General features: G+C 36.4%; 1 protein-coding gene across 5 annotated transcripts in view; it reads left to right on the top strand.

Moving 5' to 3' along the window:
• Positions 1-20,505, top strand: part of LOC119780510 (protocadherin-15-like) — a 336,939-nt gene that overhangs the window by 227,915 nt on the left and 88,519 nt on the right. For all 5 annotated transcript variants that reach the window (XM_038280587.1, XM_038280586.1, XM_038280585.1 and 2 more), the window contains 3 exons: positions 2,332-2,448; positions 6,142-6,282; positions 8,068-8,180. In XM_038280587.1, the coding sequence (XP_038136515.1) occupies positions 2,332-2,448; positions 6,142-6,282; positions 8,068-8,180 (371 nt within the window). The remainder of the gene's footprint in view (positions 1-2,331; positions 2,449-6,141; positions 6,283-8,067; positions 8,181-20,505) is intronic.

The following is a 20,505-nucleotide window of genomic DNA, read 5'->3' as shown; positions in this document are numbered from 1 at the left end:
TTCACTGATTGCAAAATGTGTGTTTTAGCTGTAGCCTTAAGAATATAAAAATATAAAATCCTCAAAAGCTTCCAACAACTTTGACTTCATCTTATGGGCTTTTTAGAATTTTAGAAATACATTTTATTCTTAATGGGTGAAAATCAATTTTTTAAACAAGTTTAAGAAAATCTTTTCAGATACAAATATTCTATGTAATTCTCAGTGATGTTTTACAGAAAAGTTTATTGTTATTTGATACTGAGGGAAAGAAGGTCATGTATTTTTTTATACAACATTTATAAACGAATAGTTTTATCTATATAGTAGATAGAATTGCTATTTGAATTGAACGCTTTGGGACTTTAGAATAAGGACATATTCATCATAAACACGATTTCCTATTTGCTGCTGCTCACCTGTAAGGCCAATTAAACAAAAACACAGCAAAGTGGATGAATTACAGTTTATTTGCATATCAAGGGTCTGAGTTCATAAGATTTCCTTTAGCACAATCCCAGTGTAAGACCATAGCAAATGTTTCAGCTGCTTTTCAAGGTTTTTTTTTTTTTTTTTTATCAAATTATACATATTTTTTATGAAGGACAACCACATTACAGTAAAGTGTATTACAATTTCTTAACAGAAATGAAGTAAAGAACATAGATAGCTTTAACCTTTCCTATGTTGAAAATGTGCTTTTAGCAAGTCGGTACTCAGAAATAAAAATCACAAAATGTTTCACAACAATAAAAGAAGAGATAAAAGCAACTTACTAAGCAAAAGCTAGTCTAGCTAAATACATCTTAAGATTTTTAAAAAGAGCAAGTAGTTCCAGAGCCTTGGAGCCTTTGTGAGGATCACCAGAAGCATCTGGTTTGATGATCTAAGGCTAAAAGGAAGACAGTAGCTGCAATCAGTCCAAATATATTTTTAGGGTCTTAAACTTGGGAAATCAGGCCATGTGGAATCCGCTCGGAGAAGTGTGGATGCTAAAATGCTGTAATTTGGCTGCACGGATGGTCAGCATAGCTTTATAATATATATATCTTAAAGAACTGCTACAGTCAAAGTAAGAAAGTTGAGCTACTGTTGATAAAAGTAAAATCCCTTTTCCAGTGAAGATCTTCATATCTCCACTCTCCAACTCAAAATGTTGACTTTTTGGGGCATCCCGCATTAAATTTCTGTTTAACCTCACAGTACAAAGATAATACACTATAATCCTGAGTATCATGACTGAGTTAGAACATGACATAAAGATCTATTGGTCAACCAAAACTAATAAAGAATATAAATTCATTTTAAATTAAGTACATTTCTGTAGTCAAATGTGCAGAGCGCATCAAAACCTCTTTTTTCAATTGTTTTTTCATTAATATCTAAAAAGGTTACATTTCCAGCTAAATTAAGTGCATAGTTTAATTTTACAAAGTAACTTTGCAATTTTTAAGCGCATATTTGAGTACTAACAGTTTCCACCTGAGATAAAAGGTGTTTGAAAGATAGTAAATCTGCAGAGACCTGGACTAATTAGTGGGTCAAAAACATTGAGCACCTACTGAGCCACCAGCGTACATATCTGTTGCTAATATACCGGTAATAGACACAGGTGGTCTTTCTCAGACTTCTCACTGCTGATTTACATTTGTTTGAACAGGTCTGAGTGACAATGCAGCACATTTGCAGTCAAAAGAAACTTCCTCGGAGGAAACTAGTGTCATACTTTCATATTTGTCTGCTTTAGCTCCAAGCTGTTCTTCCGTGTTTCATTTCTTGGAGGAGGCATGATGGTGCGTTCAGAGTGATGTGGAGTATTATTTTTTTGACTGATAAAGGCATGTTCTACTTTATGATTTATGTTTAATGAAAAATGGTTTTATTTTAATAAATTCCATGATACTGCTTTAATTTTAGCAAATAATACTAAGAAAAAAAATAATTGAACTCTATTGATCTCACATTGGGCAAAGTTGCGTCTTCATTTAACTCATGCCCTTTGGGAAGCAGTTGGGCTGCCATTGTGGGGCGCCCGGGGGGCAGTATGAGGTCAAGGGTCTTGCTTAGGGACCCAGAGTGGCAATCTGTGGGAGTGGGGCTTGAACTCAGAACCTCAGGATTTCAAGCTCTATGCCCTAACCACTGGACCACCACTCCCCAGCAAGTTTATGGTTTATTTACCATAGAGATCTAAAGGCAAACCAACACAATTTAAAAAATAAACCTGTTAAAAAAATAAACAGATTAAGCAGTTACACTTTATATCAATGCTATTTCTAATATTAACATCTGCAACTTTTCAGGCATAGTTTGCTGACATTCCCATTTTATTTTTCTTGGATCATTTTCTAGGACATGAATGATTTCTTTCCAGCATTCAGCCAGCCGGTGTACAGAGGCATGGTTGCACCTAATGCCGTCAAGGGAACCATTGTAACCACAGTGATGGCCAATGACTCTGACCCTGCGGTGAGTATTTGCAGCTGCTCATATTTAATCAAACCGTTTTCTTCCGCTTGCTCCTAAAATTGTGCATTGGAATGGAATATTATGTGATAATGATGGCCATCATCCGTCTATGAGAGTGTGTTTTTAAATCTGTATTCGTTTCCCCTTTTGGGGCCTTGCTGTCTTTCTTTTGCTCAGCAATAGCTCGTATAGCCTAACTCTAAGAACAAACCAATATTTTTCACTTGTGCTGATTTATTTTGCTTGTAAAATGGAGACCAGCTTATTGAGGAGTGTCTTGTTTAAGTGACCTGAAATTTGTTTCACAGCTTTAAAATATGACACAGATAGTTATAGGGGTAAAGCTTCGTTCATTTTCACACATATTTCTTTAAATGCAGATCTAAATTGTGCAAGCTGTGTGAAAAATGACCCTAATTTTATAAAATATAAATACATATACAGTATAAGCCACTTGGTGAGCTTTTAAATTCACCTGCCGAATAAATATTTATGAAAAAAAGGCCAGACGCAAACACAAAAGATCCTCACTTTGCATTACTGCTCAAGAGGTTGTGAACTTATTTTTTTATTTTCAAATCTGCAAGCAAAATCTTTCTCTGCGATGTTTTGCCATAAGCCTCTTTAAAAGCTTCACTTCCTTTGAATTATGTGCTTGCTGTCCTCTTTCATCATCTGAATTGATTCAGAGTGCAGGTAGAAGCATCAAAGTAGATTCTCTTGAGCCAAAAAACATCATTATACTCTCCAGGTTTTATGCTTTAAAAGTTACCCCCAAGGTTTATACTAGGTACTAAATAGCATTTTTTCAGACTCATATACACTATATTGCCAAAAGTATTTGCTCACCCATCCAAATTATTGGAATCAGGTGTTCCAATCACTTCCATGGCCACAGGTGTATAAATTCAAGCACCTAGGCATGCAGACTGTTTTTACAAACATTTGTGAAAGAATGGGTCGCTCTCAGGAGCTCAGTGAATTCCAGCGTGGAACTGTGATAGGATGCCACCTGTGCAACAAATCCAGTCGTGAAATTTCCTCGCTCCTAAATATTCCACAGTCAACTGTCAGCTGTATTATAAGAAAATGGAAGTGTTTGGGAACGACAGCAACTCAGCCACGAAGTGGTAGGCCACGTAAACTGACGGAGCGGGGTCAGCGGATTCTGACGCGCATAGTGCGAAGAGGTCGCCAACTTTCTGCAGAGTCAATCACTACAGACCTCCAAACTTCATGTGGCCTTCAGATTAGCTCAAGAACAGTGCGCAGAGAGCTTCATGGAATGGGTTTCCATGGTCGAGCAGCTGCATCCAAGCCATACATCACCAAGTGCAATGCAAAGCGTCGGGAGCGGTGGTGTAAAGCACGCCGCCACTGGACTCTAGAGCAGTGGAGACGCGTTCTCTGGAGTGACGAATCGCGCTTCTCCATCTGGCAATCTGATGGACGGGTCTGGGTTTGGCGGTTGCCAGGAGAACGGTACTTGTCTGACTGCATTGTGCCAAGTGTAAAGTTTGGTGGAGGGGGGATTATGGTGTGGGGTTGTTTTTCAGGAGCTGGGCTTGGCCCCTTAGTTCCAGTGAAAGGAACTCTGAATGCTTCAGCATACCAAGACATTTTGGACAATTCCATGCTCCCAACTTTGTGGGAACAGTTTGGAGCTGGCCCCTTCCTCTTCCAACATGACTGTGCACCAGTGCACAAAGCAAGGTCCATAAAGACATGGATGACAGAGTCTGGTGTGGATGAACTTGACTGGCCTGCACAGAGTCCTGACCTCAACCCGATAGAACACCTTTGGGATGAATTAGAGCGGAGACTGAGAGCGAGGCCTTCTCGTCCAACATCAGTGTGCGACCTCACAAATGCGCTTCTGGAAGAATGGTCAAAAATTCCCATAAACACACTCCTAAACCTTGTGGACAGCCTTCCCAGAAGAGTTGAAGCTGTTCTAGCTGCAAAGGGTGGACCGACGTCATATTGAACCCTATGGATTAGGAACGGGATGTCACTTAAGCTCATATGTGAGTCAAGGCAGGTGAGCAAATACTTTTGGCAATATAGTGTATCTATATTTCTGGTTATAAATGTTGTTTATTCCCTTCAGATTCAAATTTTACCTTAGAAGCATAAATGCTTTTAAGACTTTTTCATTGCTGGCTTCTGCTGACTCACTTTAAACTGTTTTTTTTAGAAGAAATGTTTAATGAACATGTTTTTCAAGTAGCTTCGCAATGCTGTTCATAACAGTACTATTTATATTAAATCTACTTTCTTTCACAGAAAATGATAAATAGGAAAAAGAAATTCATATTTATGATTGTTTGGAATGTAAACTTTCCATATGCTCTCACTTTAAGTGTCTGTTATCTGCATATTTTTTCCTAAGTCTTTTGATGATAAAATTGTTTTCCCTGAATCTGTGGGTATCATTGAATAACCTTTAATTCCTCTTAATATTCACCAACACAGTAATGTTGTTAATCAAAAAGCTTAACCAGACCAATATGTCTTTATTTATTTTATTTACAGTCATTGCAGTGATGCTGTTTTATGTTTTGTGTTCTATCCTCCCCATCTTAGTCATAGGTTTAAATCAAAGTACCGACTGAACACCTTTACTTTAGTAATATTATACGTTTACAGGTAAAAAAAAAAAGTAAAATTTAGTTTTTGCCTCAATTTATATATTTTTAAAAGCTCTCTTCTTATAAGGATGCCACTAATTTATGCATTTTTTAAATTAAACATTTTTTTCTAGAGTTTTAAAGCATAATTTCTTTTTTTAAACATCTTTACTAGAAGGTGTGGAGGGTGCCTGTTTGTGATGAGCTGGTTGCATTCCCACCTGACACATTTGATCTAATGCGATATTTAGAGTCAATAGTGTATTTGGGTTCAAATGAGAGCAATCTCAATAGACGAACTCAGAAAAAGTATCTCACATTTGCATACAGAAAAAAAAAGAAAAAAGATTGGTCAGAAATTGAGAAATTCTCTGTAATGTGAATCTAAATGTTGCCTTCCAAATGATACTCAACTAAACATCTGATTGGTAAAGATAACAAAACAGAGTTAAATACATTTGTTCCAGTTCCATATAATCACATTAAATTCATTCATTTAATTTCTTTTCTAAGTTTCAATTTTCAAGCAATTGAAAATTACCCCCAAAATGTCTGCACACGTCTTTGCACTGTCTGACAAAGTAAATAATAGCAGACTGCATGTGATGCAATAACAGGGAGCTTATTAAATGCCACCTTTTGGGTTATTATCGTTGGTGTGTTTGGATTTGTGAACTACAGAGAAATTATTGTATCATTTGTATAGTAAAACAATATCAGAAGATATGTAAAACATTCCTTTTTTTCCCATTTTGTGTAAAATTACTCATTCTAATTGCTGCTTATTTGCAGCAAAACGTTAGAGGTTAATTTATGACTATTGAACCCCTGGTTTCCAGAATTGCATTTTCGCTTTATTTTCCATGATTAGTTTTTAAATTAGAAGATTGCGTGACATTTAGCTCTACTGTTAAAGCCATTTCACTTTTAATGCTAGTTCATGTTTCCATAATTAATTCTTTTTTTTTATAAAAACATAAAAGGCTGCTCATCCTCTCCTGCAAAATCCATCTAGATTTGAAACTAAAAAGATAATGTGGGCTCTGGTTTTCTGTTTTTGTAGAATACCCCAGCAGGTCTAGTTCGCTACAGGGTGGACCAGGACGCATATCCGTACTCTGCCAGTATTTTTGATGTAGATGAAGAGAAAGGTCATGTGGTTACAAGAGTGAATCTAAACGAGGAACCCAACTTAAAGTTCAGAGTAAGTATATTCACTGTCACTTTAGTAACAAATAGTTTGAACATCTGTAGATATTAGAACTGAGATTTCGAGAAGAGAAATATGCACATAAAGCCCTAGTACAGAAACAATTGGTAATCTAGTTGGGATTTTTTTTTTTGCCTTATGTTATCATTATATTTGTCCAGATTCATATTTTGTTTAAGAGCGGAAAACAAAGGCTATATGTGTAAAGTATAAATCTCAAAACTTCTGACCTAGGCCAATCCTAGAGGAGCTGCAGAGATCTAGGTGGTAGACTTTATGTTCCTGTGCTTCACATGGCCTTTATTGTAGGTTGGCAAAACTTTTACTCATGGAAATCAAGCAATTTGAAGCTTTCTTGCAGATCTTTATCTTTGTAAAAAAAAAAAATAAATAAAAAAACCTAGTAAACCTGAAAGAAGCTGTTCCTTTTCCCACTTAAAAAAACATGAGACGATGAAAATGTACTTCCATTGAAAACATTGCAACTGCAGTATCATATGGTAGTAAAAAAAGTATGATGTGGGAAACCTTTCTAAAAAAGCGAAAAATTAGATAAATGCTGACTATTGGTGCCTGTTAAAGGTTTGAGAGAGTCACAGTCCACACGACAATGACGCTAAGTATTTCCACATTAAAGTTATCCAGTATTTTATGCTGGTCTAGGATTGAAATGACAAACTGTGGAGTAATAGTGCAATGAGTACTTTAGCTTTTATTGAGTGAGAGAAATTAAGCAGCAAATAGATAATAAAAAAAGCCTTTTTGGGTCATGTCTTTTTAAATCCTGGTAATGGCTTAAAAGTTTGACATGACTTGCTTTTTGAAGATTAAAGCATGAAGGCTTTCTTTACTTCAGATATTATCACTAGACACTATGTTTAATATGTTTATGTCTTACTTTGCTTTGCACTCTGACATGCCCCTGAGTGTGGTGCAACATCAGACAAACTTTGATCATCACTTGCTAATTTTACCTACTTTTCTGTCTATTACCGTACTTTATGGTATCTTATTTTAAATCACTCTTTTTTAAAACTCCGTAATCACTATAAGTATAGTGCAAGCTCTCTTTAAGCCGTGGTAAATGACCTCTAAAGATGCCCCTTAAGAGTAATAAATTTAACCGTACCTGCTCCTGTTAAGTTAAACTTAATGTTTAACATCATGTTTGTGTTTTGGATAACGACAAAAAAATAAAACATAAAGAGCTGTGGCTAAATCTCAATGACTTCTCTAAAGGTGATAGCTTTGGGTTTCTGTAAACACATCTGCAGCATGCAAGAGAGAACTATAAATAGAAATCAGCTTAAATCAACTGGGACCAAGAAAAACATCTAACCCCAAATCGTTGTGCATCGTTTCTTAAATGCTAATGATCTAAGAACACTGTATACTAATAGAAAAACACATTTTGAAAGTCATTGAGTTCTGACTGGATCAAGTACTGATAGACTTCATATTGATTTCTCTAAGAGTTTGCCCTTCTCCTTTGGGTCTTGTTAACATTAGCTACCACCAATTAAATTAAGACTAAGCACACAGAAAAACAGATATGACAGAGGGAAACATACACATAGGGATCTGCAATTAAAAAATAATTACTGTTAAGATTTAGACAGTAAAACGCCACCATCTTTCCGGTCCTTGCAGCTTTTTGCCTCTCCTGGTTTATGCAAATCCTAAATTATAGTGAATTGCTAATGTATGTGTAAACAGGATCAGCAGCAGTAGCAAGTACCCATGTATTATATGGAAATAACACCCTCTGTTTTCCAACAGCTGGTGGTTGTAGCCTATGATCATGGTGAGCCTGTGAAAGAGAGTACGACTCTGGTCGAAATCACAGTCCTTCAGCCATCTGTTATTCCTGTGTTTACTCAAGAAGAATACAGGTATGCTTTTACACACACAAAAACACATCAAGTGTGTGGTTTGTTTTTTTTTGCATCTAAATGATTTATGCAGGAGCTATTGAGTTCTATAAGAGTGTCCGTGGAAAGAGGACCTAAGTCTCGATTACACAAGCCACAATACAGGCTTGACTCAGAGGCAACCGGGCTTTTGCTCAGCGCCAATCAACATCATGCAATGTGTGTAGGGCACCAAGTGTCCTTGGGGTACCAAAAAAGAAAAACAATTGAATGAGTTGTTGAATGAGAAGCGGCCTGCTAACATGGATGTAAAAAAAATAAAAAATTCAACTAGGGCTCTAAAAGTAAAGTAAACAAAGGTAGTCTATTTTTAACAATATAAGAGCACATCGCAAGTTTCAGAGTTTTTACATAGGTTGGTGTCCTCTGAAATGATATTGGTGTTGTGCACACGTATGTTAGAAGAAAAGTTATAGATACTGCCACTGCAACAAACTGGTCTTTTCTATAGAGGCTTAATGTATTTGGGTAAGAAAGTTCTAAATATTGAAGTTATTTTGAAAAGGACATCTTATATTTTTAGCCAGAACATGGCTAATCCCAGGGTATATCTGAACTATCCTCTTGTTGATAGCTTCCATAGAATTTACTCTCATATTGCAGTTGCTAATCAAACTGAAGTTTTTGTGGCACTAGACAATGTTTTTTTTTAACTCTAGTTTGAGTCTGTTATGGGATTTAAGGTGCACCTGTTGCTGTTATCCATCTACCATTGTACCAATTCTGTCAATGGCAGTTACCCGACCAAGTACCCAGAGCCTGCAAATTCGAGTTTGGTGGGTGTGGCTTTAAATGGAGCATTTACAGGAGAGGGAAGAGGGGGTGATGCTAAGTGGAGCCATCATCTGCAAATTTTGCCAGCTCCAAAATTGCCAACTATAGCTTTAAGTCCTGTTTACTATGAAACACTAAAAAGATCTAGTTCTACCAACTACTGGTTGAAGTTGTCGGGTTAGTAGAGTTAAATTGGGTTCAATTTGATCTGAGAAGTACAGCTGGTTTGTAAAGTACTCAGAGGTTTGTAAGAGCACATTCTGTAAAAAAGCTTTGGAGAAGTTTAAGCCACGGTTGGTTAAAAAACAATTTCAAATACTGGAAAATCCACCAAAAGAGAATCCCTCTGATCAGGAGATGGAAGGAAGGAAGAACTGCAGACAAATTTCGCAGCTCAGATGGATAGTGGGTGAACAGGACAGTTATTAATGGGACACTCCACAAATTTGGCCTTTATGGAAGAGCGGTTGGAACTTCCAGGAGGTATACTGGTGACATCATGGTGTATGCGAGATATTCTTCAATACAAAAGCATGTTGTTCAGTGTCTTTGATGAGGTAATGAAAAAATGGATGGAGCTAAAAATGAGACTATCATGAAAGAGAACCTGTTTATGGCTTCAAAACACTTGAAATTCTGAATTTGAATGGCAACATTAAATAAAAGAAATCTAAATGCAATGAGAGCGAGCAATAGCCTAGATTTAAAAAGTCATATGTTAGAGTGGCCAAAAGTCTAGACTGGAAATGTTTTAGTCCAATCTGAATGTGCTTCTGCAAAATAATTGGGGGGAAAAAAATCTAATCTTAAAATGTGCAATTCTGGTAATGGTTTGAGCTTAAAGATTAAACAACGTAAAGCCAGAGGAGCTGTGATAGGTGTTAAAATATGTACACCGTGCCAGTAAGTGGTGCATTCACTCACTTCCAAAGAAGTAAAAAGGGTGAAGAACTGCATGGTGTAAAAAACAAACATAGGATGACTGACAAAGGTGTTTGTGTTGAGTGACAATATAGGAGTAGAATGCATTGGAGTAAAATGCACACTAATTTGAGTACATTCTGAAAACTAGATTGGTCTAAATACAAATGCACACCACACTTGTAGGGGTTTTATCTTTAAAAACTGTCTACAATCCGTCATAAAAGGTGGACAGATGGACACAGTATTCAAGGAGAGACAGTCAGTAGGAAAGTTCAAAACATTTATTAAACAAAACAAAGCGGAGCTGTGGCTTGCGGACACTGCAGGATGGGGAGCGGGGCACCACTCAATCACAGACACTCTGCAGGAAAAACACAGGTAAGTGACCACGATCATCTGACAGAAGATGATTATCTGAGTTGGCCACTTACCTGGTTTAATAGTCCAGTCCTAGAATGTCCCCAAGTGCTGCAGTTCCAGAGGACATACTGGAAGCCGATCCTGGTCAGGGATCCAGAACAGACAGAACAGGCAGGAACAGAAACAGGTGGCAGGATCCAGACTTCCAGGCATCCACAGGCTCCCAGGAGGGTTCAGAGTCTGACTGGGACCAGAAGCATGACCAGGTGGTCACTCACAGGAGCAGACAGGATCAGGTGCAGACAGGCAGGCTCAGTGGAAGAGGGTAGCCGAGACAGGACGTAGAACCGGAACTTGAAGCAGGACTTTAAACTGGTCTCCTCCCTGGAGCCAGGCTTACTGGATAAAAACTGAACCTCCCCACATATTGAGCCAAAAACCCAGAGGACTCCGCGGGGGAGGAACAGTGGACGATCAGGAGACGAGACAGACACAAAAACCCTCTTTCCACTGGCTGCTAGGATCCAGGATGAGAACCATGAACTAAAACTGAAACAACAGACTGACAGAAAGACAAGAAATGATCTGGCACTGAATGCTCAGGGAGAACTGAATTTAAACCACATGAAACAGGTGAGGGGAATTTAAAAGTATCTTTTGTGATTAGGTGAAAGCTGTCAGGGATGTCTTCTTTTAACAAAGCAGGAGGAAACGTTGGGGACTGCTTGTTAATAGGGATTTTGTTCTCAGTCCAACTGTCATAAGTCACTTTCTTTGAAATCAATACTTTTACATCTTCTTAAGCATGGAGTAGGTTGGCAAAAAATGTGAAAACCATTATTTACAGATGCAAATAAGGGGGAGAAGTGTTTGTTTCATCAAAACACTATAATCACTCTACTGTCAATATTCCATTCAGTCTTTGTTTTTGTACTGTCAAAACCCTCAGCAATTACATGTCACAGACCGAGTAACTATTAATTTATGACACTCTAAGCTGTTGTGGAAACACAAACACAAGCTCCACACTTCTCCTTCAGAAAACATAATCTGTCAGTTGGCTTTTGGTTTTAGGAGATGGGATCACCTAAGGTTTTCTTGTCTGTGTTTAGATGCAAATGTAAAATTAGGCTATAATCTCATGCTATTATCTCCTTTTATCCATCTGCCTTCTTTGGATTTCACAAAATGAAAATGCTGTTCCAGTCGTTATCAATGCCACTTTGTAGATGTTTCTTCTCTTTATTGATGCCTGTTTCAATTTACTCAGCCTGCTTGACAAAAGGTCCTATTAAATTGTTTGTGTGAGCCAAAAAAGGCATTCTGGATTTTATTTTATTTTTTTTGCACATTTCATGTTTTCCATCACTATATGCCATATAGGTATTTGTTGTGGCTTTTGCTCACTTTGATATATATATATATATAAAAAAAACATCTGTCTCAGATCAAGAAGGGATTTGTGTCGTCTTCTGTTGCAGATTCATCAAAACCCCATTTTGACATGCACTTTATGTATGTGCATTTTATGGATTTTCATCATGACACTTATCTCAAAGTAAACATTTTCTTCATTCTGAATCTCTAAACAGCTGCTTCTTTGAAATGAATGACTCGGTTTTGTGACTACAGCTGTGTTCAAGATTGTTTTGTTAGAAACAAAGCAGCATTAACATCTTTATAGATTCAAGGTCAATGGAGAGATGTCAATGAGATACCGTACTCGTGTATATGAAACATAGCTGGAGGCCGGTGAAAAGTGTGTGGGCATGGTTGTGTGAGAGTTCAGTATCTAGGCCCTTTGTTTTTTATTTCTCCTCTTTGATCATTGCTCTACTTATGATCCAATAAAGACACATAAAAGCATATAAATTAACTTCTTTCTATATTATGAATAAATCCTTGCGAATAGTAAATATATTTTCTGTTGTGTCTCTTTTTTGTATATGTTTTTAGTAGATCCTTCAACATCTGGTTCTGCCAATAGCAAAATATTTCCTTTATTAAAAGTACTGTAGGTTACAACAATAACTTTTGTCAACAATTGATTAATGCAAGCAGCTGGTATAAATATTGCATTTTGCTTGGACCAAGAAAACATCATGGAAATGTATCTAATGCTTCTAGATGTAAAAAAAAAAAAAGAATTAAAAGCTAAGACATGCTCAACCTAAACTGCACATTATTGTTATAATAAATAAAAAGATACTCTACATTTAGTAATACAGTACAGCTACTGTAAATGCAACAGGAACATAGAAAATGGGGTGGTGTGCAAGCCTTTAGCTCATATAGTGGTAAAGTTTGAATGTGCTGCTCAAAACATGTAGTATTGAAAAGGCAACTTACTAAACGTGTGTACAGTACTTGTTAATGTTACCTATTATGACTGTTTTTGGTATATTTACTAACCTTTAGAGGACCAACAGGCCCTGTGGGGATCAAAGACTGGTCCTAATGTGAGGACCCCTGTTTTTAAAATTAGTGAAATATTTCAGAGATTGGCCCATGGCCAGATCGACTTTGGTACCCACAGCTACTGTGGGCTTCGGAATTGCGGTGGCTGGGGGTTTTCCTCGGGGCCGTCTCTCCTCCTCCCTTGGTGGGGAGTCAGATTTCCTGGGTTGGCCCCTCCTGCCTTTGCTCTTGAGGTCCCTTTGGGCATCTGGGGCTTTGGGTCCCCTGGCGCTCGCCTTGGTGCTCTGGAGGGGCACTTCTTTGGCTTCTCACAACCACTATTGAACATTTTTCCTTTGGATAAACTTTACATGCACAAGTGTACATACAACTACAGGTGCTTGGCTCCAGTTACTTAGAGATTCATTTCCATACAGAAAGCCCATATTCTTATCTTCAGCTACCACAGTTTACATGTCAGATTTAATAAAACTACTTATACTTCAGCGATAGTATCAAGGTGTTACTTTATTTTATTTCTTATACTATATCCGTTGGTTGTGCTGTTCTTTTTACATCTCTTTGCAGGTGATGAAGCAGACTGAAGAAGTTTTATCATTATCTCCCTTTTATCTCCTTTTTCTTTCATCTTTTCTCCTTTTTTTCTGTTTTTCCTTTCCTGTTCTACTTACATTGCAGTGTCCTTAAAACCTGTAATACTTCCTGCATGAATTATAATAAAACTATTAAATGAATAAATCAAGCAGAACACTATGGCGATAGCCGTATTTAAAAAAAAGTAATTAGAAAATAAAAGTATAAAATACAGATGTTTTAAAGTAAAAAAAAAAGAAAGCAAATAATGTTTGTACATTGCATTACAGTAAATAAGAACTGTATTTTGAAATCAGTGGCATCACCTAGGAAGAATATATAGTCATACAATCCTCCCATAGCCAACTTTTTCTCTGCAGATTAGTCTGAGTTTTTTATATTGCTTTTCACATTAAAGTTGGTAAGTAAACAAAACCAAAATAAATGATAATTAAACGGACAGAAAACATAAAAACTCCCATAAGTATACAGTGTTATAGAATTCATCTGATTTTTCCAATTAAAATGTTGATAATAGGCTGTTGCACTTTTTAATAAATTTTTGTTGTTATTTATTCATAACATTTATTTCATAGAAACTGAACATGCAAGCATTGCATCTAAAGATTTAATCCTGGATGTGGTACAAAAATTAAAATTACCGAGGCAGAAAATAATTAATTGCATTTGTTAGTGCGTTAGCTGCAGTTTTTTTAGATTTGTTTTCTACCAGACTGTTTTACCAAAAAAAAAAAAAAAAAAAATTTATTTAAATGAAGCCCTCAACATTATTTGTATCGATGGTGCTCTGAGAAAGTTGCAAGTACCTGGTTCGATCCCCACGACCTCCACTCTGGCTCCCTTAGAGAAGCCCTTAACCCCACACTGCACCTGGGTGCCGCACAGTGGCAGCCCATTGCTCTCCAAGGCAATATGTTAAATGCAAAGAGTTCATTTCTCCAGGGTGAAATCAATAAAGTTCAATTATTAAATCATACAAATCAATATTAGAATTCCTAGGATGACATACTAAATATGTTTCTCATAGTTTTCATTTTATAATAGATAAAAGTCACTACTCATGTTCATTGTTTCCAAAGAAATCTAATGAAAACAGAACAAGAATACCATTTAAATGTTCCTTTTTCATAATTCATATATTAAATTAACAAAAAGATTATTACATTATTTAATTCATATGTAAATGAACGTGGCTTTCCTAATAGACAGTGTTAACAAAGGTTGCGTGTTTCTACTGTACCATTGCCAAAGTTTTCTTGGGGATCAAGCTGAGTTTTTGTGACTGGGCTTGTAGTCAAAACCATTCTGGATGCAGCTGCATTGATGCACCAATTGTTATAGCCAATTCTCTTTGCCAAACACAAACACGAAGCACCAGTCAGGCATAGCTTTGTCTCAACTTGCCGTCTGTGCATTTTCAGTCTCTGGGTCAACAATCTAGTATAATATAATAGGCCATGATGTGTTAAATCATTTCTGCAGCTGGGTTTAGTCTCAGCTCCCTGTTTACCCACACTGTAAAGTGCTTGTTGCACCAGTAGAATCAGTATGCAGACAGTATCACACATAAATACTTATTAAAACCAGAGGATCAGCAATGATAGGCAGGTGGTTGAAGAGGTTGAAGAGATTCTTCTAATAAGTCCTTCTTTTTTGTTGTTGTTTATACATACATTAAAAATGTGTGGAGATTTTTTGTAGTGCAAAAAAAAGTATTTCAAGTAAGGTTTTCTAAATGTGTTGTAGCAGCTCTTTGGAAATAATCCAATTAAGTGATGAAAATTACAGAAATTCAAAAATTCAAAGCAGCCACGCCTTGTTTTTTTCTTTTTTTATTAAGACATGTGATCAAACATGGACATTGATGCTTTTTTTTTACATAAGTACAAAGATGGTACTTTATGGTGGAAAGATAGTTTTTTTTGTAATCTAGCTTCATAGCCTGGATACTCTGTATGCACCAGTCATATTAATCATAGTTCTGTTTGGCTGGCATCAAAGTAGGTAAGGTACTTAAAAATGTAGTTTGTGTTTTTTGGCTTAATAAGAAAGATCTTGAATTCAAATCCATTCAATTCTAGGTATTTTATTTTCTGATAAGCACCAAAATATAAAAAGACAAAATCTTTAATCTTGAACTGGGAAGAGAAAGAATCATTTTTTTCAACCTTTCTTTGCATTACTTCACAAGTAAATGCACTCAACAATGAAACATCTATCCTCTTACTACTTTGCGTAGCAAAGCTTATTAAAAATGTCAAACATCAGTCTTTTAAGGAGAAAAAAAATATCCAAACCTTTTTATTTTAGATTTGATGCAGTTAAGACTGCTTTACACAGGACTACCGAATATTCCGGACTATAGCCACTATTAGCCGCACCCAGACATGTTCACAAGTCATTTTTTGCAAGTCCAAGTCAAGTCTGAAGTCTTGAGAGCTTAAGTCCAAGTGAAGTCTCAAGTCTTGAGAGCTCAAGTCCAAGTGAAGTCTCAAGTCTTGAGAGCTCAAGTCCAAGTCAAGTCTCAAGTCTATTTTAGTGCTTGCTTGTTTCTCCTTGTGTTTTCATCTCCTTCACTGAGACGGTATAGCTTAAAGGTCACTATTAAATCTATGGAATGATTATTATCTTAAACTGGTCAGCTACGTCAGTGCTACATGACTGTTTGACAGCCCCTCTGCCGTTTTTTTAGTTTTTTTTACCTGTGCTGTGTGCGGGTAAGGTGAGCAGCAATCAGTCAAGTTAGTAAAACAAAAAACGCTTAAAAATATATATATTGTTCACAAGTCAGAAATTGCGAGTCTCGGACGAGTCTGAAGTCCTTCAAATGCAAGTCTAAGTCGAGTCTGAAGTCATTAAATATGTGACTTAAGTGCGACTCGAGTACAAGTCGCAAACTCGAGTCCCCACCTCTGGTCTGAAGTCATTAAATATGTGACTTAAGTGCGACTCGAGTACGAGTTGCAAACTCGAGTCCCCACCTCTGGCCGCACCCACTAAATTTTTTGTAAAAACCTGAAAACGTACATATATAAGTGGCACCATGCTATAAGCTTCTGATCTCTACTGAGCTGTCTCCCACCAAACCTGTAGGGGGAGCTCTACATATAGCCCTGGCCTGGAGTAGTACTGTAGTAGGAGAAGCAGTAGGAGCTTCTACTGAAAGATGGGGCTACGTCAGCTCTTTATTTCAGCTCAGCAGGGGTTGAGCCCAATCTCATCAAAATGTTTGAATTGGAGACATTTTTTCAGTTTTGTTTTCTTTATGGTTTTATGCTAAATGAAAATTAGCCCCTTATTCTTTCATTTCCAACTTTGACTTCCCCCTCTTGCGTTTAGGAAAAAAATCAACAGAAAAGCCGCACCTTCTTATAAGCAACATGGTTCAAAGAGTGGGAAAAAATAGTCGCTTATAGTCCAGAACTTATGGTATTGACGTTATTACATATACACACACACACACACACACACACACATATATATATATATATATATATATATATATATATATATATATATATATATATATATATATATATATATATATATATATATATATATGGCATGGGTTGGTTTTGACAAATATGTTTAAGAATTAAAAGTGCCTATAACCTCAGGATGTCCAGGATTTTTCCCCGAAACAGATATGCTGTTAGAGCCAGAAAGCTGTTTTTTTCTGAAAGTTAACCGTTAGTCAGACACATGACAGCATTTCAAAGTTATCGCTTGTGTTGGATTATCTCCAGTTTCATCAATTGTCATGCTGCCGGGAAAAATGGAGCAGAGCCAGCAGGGTAACATGTTCACTTCAGAAGACACCAGACAGATTTTAGTTTAGTCAGCCCCTCACAAAAAATATCTTCTTTTATTTATGTAGATTCATATTTTTCACATAAGCATGGATTTTATTCTTTCATTTCATGAAGGTAATGAGATCTGTACTTTTTTCCCTTGCAGCTGCATATTTATTGTGGATGCAAATTAATCTGTTTTAAGAAAATTACTTTTAACTTTTTCCATATTTTATTTAATTTTTTTGCACAGCCGGATAAGAACCTATTGAGTGGGATCCAAAATGGCAGAGCACTTCTATAAAACTAAGTGGGAAACTACAAGTAGACAGAAATTAGCACTATGCCCTTTACAGAGGTGGTTGAATAAAAAACCCTTCTGGATTAGGACAAAACAAACAACAATAAAAATGAGTACGGTCAGCATTCTGAATGTCAGAGTGTAGAAAACACCTTTTTTTGTTTTTCCCCAAAGTTTCCTTTCACAATCTCCAAACCCACCCTCTCTACTCATCTTATTACTTCAACCCCTTTTGTCTTTCAACCTTCCCACACATCCCTTTTCAACTTTATCAGGGAAGCGAGATCCTGTTTTCCATATCTGCTCAACCACAAGGTCTTCCTGAGTTTAATTTCATCATCTTTACTAGTGCAGGGAGTGTTTTAGATCCCTATGTGGCTAATCGCCGATTTTATCCCTGAGCAGACCACATGCTACTGGTGTTCACACACAGACACAGCAGTCATTCCTATACTGTCTTTTAACCAGTTCACCTATTTATTTTTTTGCTTAAGCATTAAAGCAAAGCCACACAGTTCTAGATTACATCAATTTATGATTTAGGTAGCTGTTCATAAATCATAAGTATTTTATTTGTTTGTGTGTTGTTATGTCATTAATTGACTGATTGGAAACGAAAAACACTATAAATGTCGAGCGTTGGTACGTATTTGTTAAAAAGGCAATTATTCATCATTATTATTTTGTATTTAAAATGTTATAGTTTCTTTATAATATCATTTTATTGCATGTAATCAGTAACAGTTGGAAAATTAAGCTGCTCTTGAAAATCCGTTCCAGTTAAATTCCATGTAAAGTTCAACAAACTTTGTAACTTTAGGGAAGTTCTGGTTGTTGTTTTTTTGGTCGATGGGATGCATTCACCTACCAAACAAAACCTTTGAAAGTACAGTATAATATCTAGTTTTTAGTATGAAGAGTTACAGCTTTTTTTTACTACAACAAGCCTTTTGAGATTTATCAACCCCTCAAACCCAGAGAGTTTTAGGAGCAATTTTCTTCTGAGATTACATACTGATTAAATCACGTGTAGCTCCAAAGTACTGTAGGTGGAAATGTCAAAAACAAGTATTTGCATGATATGAAATTCTTAGCGAATATTTTTTCAAGGGGAACTACTATTGTGTCAGAATTTCCGATTTATAGGTGATTAAACAGAGGAAAAATCATAATTTTCAAGTCTTGCCAAATTTCTTTCAAAAATAAACAATGAAAACACATTGAAAACCCCTTTGAAACTCAGGATGAAGCCTCAGAATGTATAGAACCACATTAAATTTGAACTTAATTGGTTGAAGCAAATTTGTTCCCCTGAAGTTTAAGTGGACAGTATGGCATGCAGACCTGTGATTTTAGCAGAGATGTGCCAAAAGTGTCCAAAACATAGAATTTTTTCCTAATAAAAAGAAATATGGTTTATTTGTATTTCTACTTCTGCATAAAGAAATGTTTTGTTTTTTTATAATATTTCACTGCTTTTTAATAAACTTTGCCATTATACACATCATAGTTTCAATAAACTGAATAGAAAATGATATGTATTAGAATTTGTTTTACTTATGTCCAACTATAAAACAAAAATAACCACAAAAAAGTATAGGATGCTCTGTTAAGTGTGGATCATGATAAAAGTTATATAAAAAGTTTAGAGAGATATTCCTGTTACATCCAATACATTCCACTAAATACCGACCAACCCTCACCTCAAAGAAGTCATTGGTCGATTTAAAAAGATATATATCGATTCTAAGATATTAATTTAGTTATTTATGCATTGTATAGGTGTTGAATGACTATACTCAATCTGAATGGTGAATCTTTTTCACATTTTTTAGGATAATATTCTTCTTTTTATTTCATTTAAAAATATTTAATCGAAGGGAAAAGGGGAGGGCAATGTATGTTTTATTGTCAAGATTGATGCACATTTACAATGAGTACCGGTATATCTCTTTATTTATTATTTAGTGCATCATATACACCCACCGGCCACTTTATTAGGTACCCCATGCTAGTAACGGGTTGGACCCCCTTTTGCCTTCAGAACTGCCTCAATTCTTCGTGGCATAGATTCAACAAGGTGCTGGAAGCATTCCTCAGGGAGTTTGGTCCATATTGACATGATGGCATCACACAGTTGCTGCAGATTTGTCGGCTGCACATCCATGATGCGAATCTCCCGTTCCACCACATCCCAAAGATGCTCTATTGGATTGAGATCTGGTGACTGTGGAGGCCATTTGAGTACAGTGAACTCATTGTCATGTTCAAGAAACCAGTCTGAGATGATTCCAGCTTTATGACATGGCGCATTATCCTGCTGAAAGTAGCCATCAGAAGTTGGGTACATTGTGGTCATAAAGGGATGGACATGGTCAGCAACAATACTCAGGTAGGCTGTGGCGTTGCAACGATGCTCAATTGGTACCAAGGGGCCCAAAGAGTGCCAAGAAAATATTCCCCACACCATGACACCACCACCACCAGCCTGAACCGTTGATACAAGGCAGGATGGATCCATGCTTTCATGTTGTAGACGCCAAATTCTGACCCTACCATCCGAATGTCGCAGCAGAAATCGAGACTCATCATACCAGGCAACGTTTTTCCAATCTTCTATTGTCCAATTTCGATGAGCTTATGCAAATTGTAGCCTCAGTTTCCTGTTCTTAGCTTCACAATATACAATATACACAATATACAATGTTCAAAAAAGGATTTTTACTTTAATTAAGCCTTCTTGTTCAAATTATGACTTTGGACTCTTTTAAGAACTTTTTGTGTCTCTTTAATGAATTAATTTGTGAAATAATAGATATGTATTTTTTTTAACTCAAGATTTGAATGTGACAATTTGGTGAAGACAAAAGTTATATTTTGAAATTCTTTTAAGATCAAGAAAGTTAACATAATCCAGCACTAAAAACACCATATGAAAGAGTGTGCTTAAATAAAAGTTAAAATTTAAATAAATTTGACAAGAAAATGCTCTGAAATCAGAAATTGAAGCAGGTTGTTGTTAAGATTGATTTAACAATGTGCTGTACTTTAAGTGAAGAAGAAAAACACTGTAATATTGCAGTTTTCGGAGCTAAGAAGAAGGGGGGGGCATGGAATTGCTGTC

Source organism: Cyprinodon tularosa, unplaced genomic scaffold, assembly GCF_016077235.1.
Source record: "Cyprinodon tularosa strain WSP-4 unplaced genomic scaffold, ASM1607723v1 ctg161, whole genome shotgun sequence".
In the NCBI taxonomy this organism is placed as follows: domain Eukaryota; kingdom Metazoa; phylum Chordata; class Actinopteri; order Cyprinodontiformes; family Cyprinodontidae; genus Cyprinodon; species Cyprinodon tularosa.
The sequence above is the reverse complement of the archived record's forward strand: the minus strand, read 5'-3'. Positions and strand labels throughout refer to the sequence as shown.